This window comes from Dendrobates tinctorius, unplaced genomic scaffold (genome assembly GCF_039654945.1).
Source record: "Dendrobates tinctorius isolate UK_male_01 unplaced genomic scaffold, ASM3965494v1 ptg000030l, whole genome shotgun sequence".
In the NCBI taxonomy this organism is placed as follows: Eukaryota; Metazoa; Chordata; class Amphibia; order Anura; family Dendrobatidae; genus Dendrobates; species Dendrobates tinctorius.
In genome coordinates, this window is record NW_027361698.1 from 45,067,395 (window position 1) to 45,079,722 (window position 12,328).

At 45.0% G+C, this 12,328-nt stretch overlaps 1 protein-coding gene across 3 annotated transcripts in view; it reads left to right on the plus strand.

Moving 5' to 3' along the window:
- Nucleotides 1-12,328, plus strand: part of ABHD18 (abhydrolase domain containing 18) — a 65,234-nt gene that overhangs the window by 24,006 nt on the left and 28,900 nt on the right. For all 3 annotated transcript variants that reach the window (XM_073572067.1, XM_073572064.1, XM_073572066.1), the window contains exon 5: nucleotides 1,338-1,416. In XM_073572067.1, coding sequence (XP_073428168.1) covers nucleotides 1,338-1,416 — 79 coding nt within the window. The remainder of the gene's footprint in view (nucleotides 1-1,337; nucleotides 1,417-12,328) is intronic.

Consider the following 12,328-nt stretch of genomic DNA (forward strand, 5'->3'; position numbering starts at 1 on the left):
TCTGCGGCCTCCGCCCTCTTTACTTCCAAAGGTGGTATCTTCGTTTCACCTCAATGAGGACATTGTTCTGCCATCCTTCTGCCCGAGCCCAGCTCATCCTCGGGAGCGATCCTTGAACAAGCTGGACCTGGTCAGGGCATTGAGAGTCTATCTAGCCAGGACATCTTCCTTGCGGAAGTCAGACTCTCTGTTTATCATTCCAGACGGTGCAAGGAAAGGTCACTATTGCTCGCTGGATCAGATCGGCAATTTTGGAGGCATACCGGGTCAAGCATCGTGCAGCTCCTTCAGGGATCAGAGCGCACTCTACCCGGGCGGTGGGTGCCTCCTGGGCGGTGCGCCACAGAGCTTCCGCGCTGCAGCTTTGCAAAGCTGCAACGTGGTCTTCGGTTCACACTTTTGTGAAATTCTACAGGGTCCACACCTACACTTCGGCGGACGCCAGCCTAGGTAGAAGGATTCTGCAGGCCGCGGTGGTGAGTCCACTGGCCTGATGGAAGTTTGTTTCCCACCCCAGGGACTGCTTTGGGACGTCCCATGGTCTCTGTGTCCCCCAATAAGGCGAACGAGAAAACAGGATTTTTTGGGTTGCTTACCGTAAAATCTGTTTCTCGGAGCCTTCATTGGGGGACACAGCACCCTCCCATGTTCTACAACTCCTGTTCTTATGTTTGTCGATTGGTTACAGTTGAGTTGTTCGTTCTGTTTTCAATCTATTCCGTTACTTCTCCTACTGCTTTCTCACTAACTGAGGAATTTCCTGCCGGGCGGAGGAGGAGCTAACCTTTTTTGTGCATAGTGTCAGCCTCCTAGTGGCAGCAGCATACACCCATGGTCTCTGTGTCCCCCAATGAAGGCTCCGAGAAACAGATTTTACGGTAAGCAACCCAAAAAATCCTGTTATTTCTCTGATTTGATGTATTACAGATGGATATGAGGTAAAAAATACAGTCTCACATTCCAACCTCTTGTTCAATCCTTTGTTGCAGCTGGATTTTACTTTGGCCAATATTCCTTTCCTAAAATCTCCTGGGCATGATGTCACGAGAGACCTAGTCTGTAGTCCTCACATGACATAGTGGCATTCGTCTCTTCATGATGTGGTGGGAACTAGTGATGACTATATGTTTTACCTTACCTTTAAGGCCTCCAGTGATAACTGTATTTTGTGAATCTGGAACTCCACTTGCTTTTAATGTCTGTGAAATAAATAGTATAATTGCATTGTATTTTTGCTCTTTGTGAACAGCCATACTTTTTGGTGCAGTGTTATATAATCGTTTTAAATTATTAATTGTACTTTTTTTTTTTTTTTTTTTGTTTGTTTTTTTTATAAGATTTCAGTTTATTGTGCCTAAAGAATGGAAGAGCAAGTATCGGCCTGTATGCATCCATCTAGCTGGCACAGGTGATCATGTAAGTCTTATACGATTTTTCTTTTTTCTCTTCATATAGCTGCATTTTATTTTTGTTTATAGCCCGTGATTTTTTTTTTTACTCTACCTTCATGTGCTAATTTGCTGGGAAAATGTGTGGCAATCATTTGAAGTATCTAATATATACTTACCTAAAATTGTCCGTCATCCACTTCGTCCAGACGTCCTTGAATCACAAAATCTACCGCGCCGCACTGGAAGTACGCCAACCGCCATATTGGAATACCCAAGTGACGGGTATTCCAATATGGAACCCCGATGGTGGTACCAGGCCCTTCCGCAGTACCACCAGCGGGACACCGCCGGGACCTGATGCCGCCTGAGTACACACGCCAGTTTCCGCCGCTGCCTGCCCACCCACCTCTGTAAAGTCACAGCCGGCAGGAAAGACCGCGGCTTGCAAACCACAGTCTTTCCTGCTGGCTGTGACTGTATGGAGGTGGGTGGGCAGGCAGCGGCGGGACACACACTCCACACACACACTACCCTCCCGATGCAATAGCATCAGGCACACCTCTAGTGTATATATTATTTTTGAAGCTCCTCTGTTTTTCCTTTGGACAAAACAGACACTCTGAAAGTGATGGCTGCTGCTCTCTGGCTTCTTCCATATGTCAGTTTTGTTCAACGTCAGCAAACCCTAGTAGACCAGGCGCTGATGTCTCTGGAGCGACTCTTGCAGCAGAGGGTATAGTCTATTATTTTACATGGGGGGGGGGGGGGAATATAGTGATTCAGGATAACCCCTATTTAGAGTACCGTAACCATCGTTTTTAAATTTTTAACTTCATAAATCAATACAGTTAATGGTTAAACCTGTATTAAGTAAAGACAGATTTTCCCATTACTGAGAACAGATGGCAGGTTTTTGTCTCATTCTATGGAGTGGGGAACTGTCAGACTTTCTGTTGTAAGTTGCCGCTCTCTGTAGAACTTTGAGCACCAGCCGTCATCCCCTATCTCAATAATGGGGAAATCTGTATTCCATTAAGATAAATTTTAGCTGTGAATTGAAAATTTTGAGAATGAATGATGAGCAGTTCAGGAGGAGAAAGAATGGAATTTAAATAAAAACCTTAAATTGACAGTTACTCTTGAAAATGTCTATTGAATACTTCCATATGAATGAAGAACTACTAGCACTCACCGTCAGTTCTTTACTGCATATACACACACGTGGTCATAATTGTTGGTAACCCTTGTTTAATGACAGAAAAAGCCACAGTAGTGACAGAAATAACTGGAATCTGACAAAAGTAGTAATCAAAAACTTTTACCTTTTAACATGTTTGCCTATAATTTTCTTTCTAATCTCCTGAGACAACTCTTTCCTTCTCTTCCTCTGGTCCATGTTGAGTGTGATACACACCATGTCACCAAACAGGACAGTGAGTATCTGTAGCCCTCTATACAGGACCACTCACTGATTCCAAGATTGTAGACACCTGTGATGCTAATAAGTGGACACACCTTGATTTAACATGTCCCTTTTGTCACATTATATTCAGGGGTACCATCATTTCTGTCCAGGCCTATTTCATGAGTTTTATTTTTTAAAACATTCTGTGGCAGCATGGTTGAAAAGCAATGTCCGACTTTCATTTGTTCATTTTAATAGATTTTTGACTTATTACTTTTGTCAGATTCAAGTTATTTCTGTCACCATTGTGGGTTTTTGTCATTAACCCCTTTACCCCCAAGGGTGGTTTGCATGTTCATGATCGGGCTAATTTTTACAATTCTGACCACTGTCCCTTTATGAGGTCATAACTCTGGAACGCTTCCATGGATCCCGGTGATTCTGACATTGTTTTCTCGTGACATATTGTACTTCATGTTAGTGGTAAAATTTCATTCAAATAACTTGCGTTTATTTGTGAAAAAATGGAAATTTGGCAAAAATGTTGAAAATTTCACAATTTTCCAACTTTGAATTTTTATGCCCTTAAATCACAGAGATATGGCACACAAAAAACTTAATAAGTAACATTTCCCACATGTTTACTTTACATCAGCACAATTTTGGAACCAAAATTTTGTTTTTTTAGGAAGTTATAAGGGTTAAAAGTTGATCAGCGATTTCTCATTTTTACAAACCTGTTTTTTTTTTTTTAGGGACCACATCACATTTGAAGTCACTTATGATAGATTTTTTTTGTTAGGAAGTTATAAGGGTTAATGATAAGAAAAAGGTATCAACCACTGAGGACTCTCAATTACAAATATTCTTCGTTTTTTTTTAAACATTCAAAAAATTCCTTTGAAGCACCTGAAGGGTTAATAAACTTCTTGAGTATGGTTTTGAGCACCTTAAGGGGTGCAGTTTTTAGAATGGTGTCACTTTTGGGTATTTTCTATCATAAGTGACTTCAAATGTGATGTGGTCCCTAAAAAAAAAAAACAGGTTTGTAAAAATGAGAAATCGCTGATCAACTTTTAACCCTTATAACTTCCTAAAAAAACAAAATTTTGGTTCCAAAATTGTGCTGATGTAAAGTAAACATGTGGGAAATGTTACTTATTAAGTTTTTTGTGTGCCATATCTCTGTGATTTAAGGGCATAAAAATTCAAAGTGGGAAAATTGTGAAATTTTCAACATTTTTGCCAAATTTCCATTTTTTCACAAATAAACGCAAGTTATATGAATGAAATTTTACCACTAACATGAAGTACAATATGTCACGAGAAAACAATGTCAGAATCACCGGCATTCATGGAAGCGTTCCAGAGTTATTACCTCATAAAAGGACAGTGGTCAGAATTGTAAAAATTGGCCCGGTCATTAACGTGCAAACCACCCTTGGGGGTAAAGGGGTGACACCATTTTGGAAACTAGACTCCCCAAGGAACTTATCTAGATGTGTGGTGAGCACTTTGAACCCCCAAGGGCTTCACAGAAGTTTATAATGCCCGGACATGAAAATAAAAAAAATCATATTTTTCCAAAAACATGATCTTTTAGTCCCCAATTTTTTTATTTTCTTAATGGTAAGAGGAGAAGTTGGACCCCAAAAGTTGTTGTCCAATTTGTCCTGAGTACGCTGATACCTCATATGTGGGAGAAAACTACTGTATGGGCACACGTCGGGGCTCGGAAGTGAACTAGTGACATTTTGGAATGCAGACTTTGATGGAATGGTCTGCAGGCGTCATGTCGCGTTTGGAGAGCCTCTGATGTGCCTAAACTGTTGAAACTCCCCACAAGTGACCCCATTTTGGAAACTAGACCCCCACGGAACTTATCTAGATGTGTGGTGAGCATTTTGAACCCCCAAGTGTTTCACAGAAGTTTATAACACCCGGGCGTGAAAATAAAAAAATCATGTTTTTTTTCCACAAAAATCATATTTTTGCCCCCAATTTTTTATTTTCCTAAGGGTAACAGGAGAAATTGGACCCCAAAAGTTGTTTTGCAATTTGTCCTGAGTAGGCTGATACACCATTGGTGGGGGTAAAACACTGTTTGGGCACATGGCAGAGCTTGGAATGGAAGGAGCAGAGTTTTACTTTTTCAACGCAGAATTGGCTGGAATTGAGATCAGACGCCATGTTGCATTTGGAGAGCCCCTGATGTGCCCAAACAGTGGAAACCCCCCAATTCTAACTCCAACCCTAACCCCAACACACCCCTAAGGCTAAGTGCACACGTAGCAGAAAATTTCTGCTGGAAAACCTGACTCCCTTCCCAGAAACCGCATGTTTTTTTGCGCAAAAAATGCGCGGTTTTTATGCGTTTTTTTCCGCGCGTTTTCAAGACGCATAGAAATAGCCAGAAACGCAGAAAAATCTGCGAAACTAATGAGCATGCTGCGTTTTTTGCTGCGAATGGTTTTTTCGCGGTAAACACATCAATATGCACCAAAAGTGCAAAATGCCTAGAAATGAATGGGAAGCTTATTTTTAGTGGTTTTATAGCGGGTTTTATTGGGAAAACCGCTAAAAAAACGCTGTGTGTGAACACAGCCTTACCCTAATCCCAGCCCTAACCCTAATGGGAAAATGGAAATAAATACATTTTTTTAATTTTATTATTTTTCCCTAACTAAGGGGGTGATAACGGGGGGGTTTGATTTACTATTTATGGCGGGTTTTTATTTTTGGCAGCTGTCGCACGCTAAAAGACGCTTTTTATTGTAAAAATAGTTTTTGCATCACCACATTTTGAGAGCTATAATTTTTCTGTATTTTGACCCACCGAGTCATATATTTTTTTTTTTTTTTTTTTGACGCAGAATGAACAAAAACCAGCGTTTCAAGAATTTCTTTTGGGGGGTGCGTTTACACCGTTCCACGTGCGGTAAAATTGATAAGGCGGTTTTATTCTTCGGGTCAGTATGGTTACAGCGATACTTCATTTATGTCTTTTTTTTTTTTTTTTTTTTTTTTTGTGTTGGCGTTTTTATGCAATGAAAACAATTTTATATAAAAATTAATTATTTTTGCATCGCTTTATTCTGCGAGCTATAACTTTTTTTTTTTTTTTTTTTTTCGCTGATGATGCTGTGTGGTGGTTTGTTTTTTGCGGGACAAGATGACGTTTTCAGCGGTACCATGGTTATTTATATGCGTCTTTTTGATCGCGCGTTATTGCACTTTTTGTTCGGCGATATGATGATAAAACTTTATTTTTTTGCTTTATTTTTTAAGGGGTTCGCTAAGGGGGTTAACTAATGGGACAGTTTTATAGGGCGGGTCGTTACGGACGCGGCGATACCAAAATGTGTGCTTTTATTGTTTTTTTTATTTCCAAAAAATGAATTTATTAGGGAATATTTTTTTTTAATTAGCTATTTTTTTAACTAATTTTTACTTTTTTTTTTTTTTTAACTTTATTACAATGTCCCAGGGGGGACATAACTGTCATGTGACAGATCGCTGATCTGTCACATCACAGATCAGCGATCTGTCACAGGCAGTACAGAAGGCTTCCTCGTGCCTGCGCTTTGCAGGCACTGAGGAAGCCAGCTCCCTGCAGTCCCCGGAAGGTCCCCGCCGCCATTTTGGATCCGGGGACCTGCAGGGAAGGCGATCCCCAGCAGCGGCGCTGCACATTGCGCTGCTGCGGGGGGTCGCAGAGAAGCACGGAGGGAGCCCCCCTAAACCCCCAGTACACTGCGATCGTGTTTGATCGCAGTGTGCCAGGGGTTAACGTGTCAGGGGCGGTCCCTGACCACCCCTGACACATAGTGCTGGGTGTCAGCTGTGATTATCAGCTGACACCCGGCCGCGACCATGTGAGCGCCGCTGGGACTTAATTCCCAGGGACGGGATAGTACGTCATATGGCAGAAAGGGGTTAAACGAGGGGTACCAACAATTTTGAACACGTGTGAAACTTATTTCCATGTGCACCACAAAGAGTGGAGAGCTGATGACCATTCAGATTTTTTATTGAATTCTGCCAGACCATGATTTCCAGCCATCCGGAAAGTCACATCTTACTGGATTCACAAAATGCATCACATTCACCAGAGAATGGACTCTTTGGTTTATTTTGCAACGGTCACTATCTTACTGCTTACCAGGGGCGTAACTACCACGGTCGCAGCAGTCGCCACTGCGACCGGAGGGGGGGGGGGGGAGTCAGGGGCCCGGCAGGTCAGACCATGATATCTCCCAACCGTCCGATTCTCGCGGGACAGTCCCGTTTTCGACCCGCGTCCCTCCCGGGAGTCTATTCTTCCTGCACGGCACTGAGCCGCCACGCCCCCCCCCCCCATGCACCCCATCTTTGCCCTCCCAGATAGACCCACCGCAGCCCCCCACAGCCTGCAATGACGTCCTAGGCCAGTGATGGCGAACCTTTTTGAGACCGAGTGCCTAAACTGCAACCTAAAACCCAATTATTTATGACGAAGTGCCAATCATGATCCCCTTCATGTAGAAATATGACCCATCATGATCCCCTTCATGTAGTAATATGCCCCATCATGATCCCCTTCATGTAGAAATATGCCCCATCATGATCCCCTTCATGTAGAAATATGACCCATCATGATCCCCTTCATGCAGAAATATGCTCCATCATGATCCCCCTTCATGCAAAAATATGCCCCATCATGATCCCCTTCATGTAGAAATATGCCCCATCATGATCCCCTTCATGTAGAAATATGCCCCATCATGATCCCCTTCATGTAGAAATATGCCCCATCATGATCCCCTTCATGCAGAAATATGCCCCATCATGATCCCCTTCATGTAGAAATATGCCCCATCATGATCCCCTTCATGTAGTAATATGCCCCATCATGATCCCCTTCATGCAGTAATATTCCCCATGATGATCCCCTTCATGCAGAAATATGCCCCATCATGATCTCCATCATGTAGTAATATGCCCCATCATGATCCCCTTCATGTAGAAATATGCCCATTCCACCACCTCCATCATTTCCCTCCTCCATATCACTGGCCCTCTCCCCCCATATCACTGGCACGCGCGCGCGCGCACACACACACACACCTCTCTGCGCGCCAGTAGCTTCCTCGCCTCTCACTTCCTCTCACATATTGAGAGGCGCGGCTCGATGGCATCATTCAGCTCCACGGACGCACTGCTCAATGTGTGAGAAGGAGGAAGCTGCAGCTCCGGAGCAGTGAGGCCCTGAGGCCGCGTGCCAGCTGAGAGGGCTCTGCGTGAAATAGGTTCGCCATCACTGTCCTAGGCTGTTCTTTTCTGTGCGCACAGGACCTGTGATGAGGTAACAGGAGGGGAGGAGTCAGGGGTCACCTAATCGGGAGCCTCAGTGTCTGTAGGACTCTGCTGTGCTGGATGAGGTAAAGTTTCTGTGTGGGGTCAAGAGGGGTTTACAGGGTGGATGTAGCAGAGCTGTGTGTACAATTTTGGACGGAGCGGAGCCGCGCGTGTACGAGGTGTGCAGAGCCGCGCTTGTTTTTTGGCATGGGGGGGCATAACTTTGTGTTACGCCACTGCAGATTACTGCTATCTCCGTCCTGGTTTCATGATCCTGGCCTTAGTCCTTCCCCACTTCCATCTCAAAGACTGCGTGCACACACTATGTTTTTGCCTCAAGTATTTCTTACAAAACCTGAAGGGAATCCTGAAGTCTCATGTTGCTTATTTGTGCATGACCATTCTTTCAGCGTTTTTGCAGCATTTTTTTCACCCATTGACTTCAATGACCTCATTTAAAACCGCAGGTCTAAAAATGATTGCATATTTGTTGCATTTTTGTAGCGTTCTTGCTTGTGACTTTTGCATGCGTTTTTAGACAGCAGTGAATGCTATAGAGATAGACACATAACATAAAATTGCACCCTATGGAGCTAGCTTTTTATGAGTTTAAATAAATGAAAAGTTATGTGGGATCTCACCTTTTTTTTTTTTTTTTCTTTTTTTTGTAATCAGCAAAGCAGACAGCTGTGAACTGATATCAGGCTGGGAAAGTCCATGGTTTTTGGGCCCTTCCCAGCCTAAAAATATCAGCTCTGAGCCGCCCCTGAAGTGACTTATCACATTAGATGCACCAGTTCCGATACTTTTACTTAGCTCTTTTTGATTGCCCTGATGTCAGCTGTGTATGTAGTGTCCAAATAGACACCTGACATCAAGCCTTAGCGTTATTAATGGGGGGGGTGTCTATCAGACACACCCGTTACTAGCACAGTAAGAAAAAAGAAAAGCACGCATTAAAATAAACACAAACCACCACCACACTAGCCCTCATTCACAGCCGCCATAGTCCAAGTTCGATGTAGTCCACAAATAGAAACCTGAAAAACCTAAACAGAGAGAAATAACATAAGACACTGTCACTCATTTATTAGAAAGAAAAGTTCCCACTCAGGTTCACCATAGTCTACTGAATCCATGTAGTCCAGAGCGCTCTTCAAAGGGAGGTGTGACCCAGCTCTTCAGACATTTCTGGTCACTCTGCGCTCTGGACTACGACAGATTTGATAGACTCCGGCAGACCTTTGTGGGGACTTTTTTTTTTAATATACCGTTTTTTTTCGGATTATAAAACGCACCCCAAATTTTGAGGAGAAAAATGGGGGAAAAAAACTTTTAATAAAATGGGGGCGCTTCTTATAATCCATGCGTCTTATTGCTTACTGGGGGTGGTGGCTGCGGTGAAGCGGGGTCCCAGGGTTGCTGCTGGAGGAAGCAAGAGTGAAACATTGCTGCAGGCTGGGATGAGGGGGTGTGCCGCACCACTGCCCTGTGTCCGGTGCTGCCCTGCCTTGTGTCCGGTGGTGCTGCGGGGGCCTCTGACGACATTTTGTGAAAGGCCGGCCATTTTCCCGGAGTCCACCGCACAGGAAACCATGGAACTGCCAGGGGCTCTGGCATTTCGCAAGATGTCTGCAGAATCCCCAACAGCACCGCCAGACACAGGGCAGGGCAGCAGCACCGGACACCCGCAGTAGGGTGCCGATAAGGTACATACGCATTATAAGACGCAACCCCATTTTCACCACAAATTTTGGGGGGAAAAAAGTGCATCTTGTAATCTGAAAAATACAGTATTTTTTATTAATTGGTGAACAAGGGATGGTGTCTGGGGAGTTTATTTCAATAAAGTATGCTTGTGTTTTTTTTTTTAATTTTTTATAATTGGGTTAGTAATGGGTGTTTCTGATAGACACTTTTCCATTACTAGAACCACAGCTTTGTCAGCTGTGCTTTATCGCTTCATTGGGGGATACAGGTAACCATGGGTGTATGCTGCTGTCTCTAGGAGGCTGGCACTTTGCAAAAAAAGGGAAAATGGCTCCTCCTTAGTAGTATACACACAGACTGGCACAGGGCACGCCAGTTTTAGCTTAGTGTCAGTAGGAGGCTAAGTTTGATCTGATTACAGATCTGTCTTTTCCTTTTCAGGTAACCTGTTGTGTTTTTATTAACCTTTCCCCTTTTTCTTCCGCGTTTTCCTTCTACAGGGTGTAATTTCTCACCCTGTTTTCCCACACTTGTGCGACCGAGAGAACAGTGTGGTGTCGCCCACTCTCGGACCAGCAAAGCAGAACCTTATACCATGTCACCTCTCAGTGCTTCAGGGTGATTCCCGATGGCCGGTCCTAACCTTTTCCTCACCCCAGCCCTCTCCTCGGAGCGGGCTGGGTGAAGACTGTGGTCACCATTGGTGGCCTTCACCTTACTTTCTTAGGGGCTGACACCATCTTCAGCATTGTCCGGACCCATGATAGTGCAGGAAGGAGGATGCCATATCCCAGTGACCCTCATCCACCCAGGGGATCATGATGTTATCCTCAAGGGCGAAAAAAGATTTGGGACTCTGTGCCCGTCCAGGCCATTTGTTTAGATTTAATGGCTGGCTTCGGGCCTTCGTTAATACCTCCCTTCCCGGCTTGCTGACCACTCACAGTTCTCCTTCATGATCTCACGTTTCTAATCCAATTTCTCTCTTTGCCTCGTCCTTACCGGGCCATGCCCCCCTTACGGTCACGTCGCAATCAGCGCACGCTTTCTCCGCGCACCTATAGGCCTATCATAAGACCTCTTCTCCCTGGCCAGTACACGCCGTTGGCGAGACAGACAATCTAGGGGCAGGCCCCTTACAGCTCATCCTCGGCCTGTTTTTTGGCCGACCACTCCTCCCTCAGCGTTTGATGCTTGGACTCTCTGGATCCATCCTCACCTCTGCAGCCTGCACACAAATATACAGCCTGGATGCAGCTCTGCTCTCTGCTGCCTACAGCTACTGCTCTGCAGACACCACAGCCTGCAGGGGGACACAGCCGACCGCAGCTTCAGCTGGATCGTCGTTGACATCTGGTAGGTTCTGCCTTTATCAACCCTATTCTTTCTCTTCGGGACATTATCCATCCACAGTAGTATTCCTAAAGTCCTCACTTATGCCCAACTCTAGGGAGGCCCTTTTCTGCCATGCTTCTAGTATAATCACTACGCCTGTACCTTCTGTAAAAGGAAGTGGCCCTCAGGCTAGTCCTCACCTTTCTTTTTGACTTACGGCCATTCTATCATGCCTGTATCGAAGCTCCCCACCGTCCAGGAAGAGAGCACAGCCCTTCCCCCGGAGTGGGCTCTTGCTATGCCGCAATCAGTTTTTGATCTGACCGAGGTGTCAAACTCCCTGGTCCAGGTCCTAGAGCACTTGCCAAGCCTGACCGCCACCACCAGTGCTCTGCACGCCTCTCATGGTGATTGGCATGCACCTGAACACCACCCTCATAAGGATAGATCAAGGACAAAATGCAGGAAGTGAGTTCTTTCCAGCTCTCCCGTCCCCTGTACATCCTCCAGGATGCCTCGATTTCCCACTTCCCTTCTTCTGAGGCAGCTCTGGGTTCTGATCCAGATTCCCACTCAAACTCTGAGTCTGATGCGGGACAGAATTCTAAACTAAAGGATATGGTCGACAGCCTTATTTTGCCGATTAACCAGACACTTCCTATAGAACGAAGTCCCTCCCCAGGAACACTCTGCCTCCTTCAAACGAGTAAAACGTCCTGGATGTTTTCCAACCACAGGGAATTTCAAGCAATTTTTACCAAGCACTGGGAACACCCTGAAAAGCGCTTCCCAGGGAGAAAGCAACTGGATATTCTCTATCCCTTTTAGCTCGAACCTCATTAGCAAATGGACAGAGTCCTGACCGTCGATCCGCCAGTTTCCGGCTGTCCTCTAAGATGGTTATCTCTCTGCCAGACGAACCCTCGCTCAATGACTCCACTGACAGAGCGAATCCATGGTTAAGTCAGCTTTTGAAGCAGCCGGCGCCTAACTCTGTCCCATTTTCGCCTCCAACTGGGTAGTGAAATCTATTCCTGCTTGACAAAGACTCCTTCGACAGGGTATTCTAGCCTGAGCTTCTCCTGATGAGCTAGCTGACCTTGCAGACCTCACTGGCAAATATCTACTGACGGCGTCCTTGGGTGCGGCC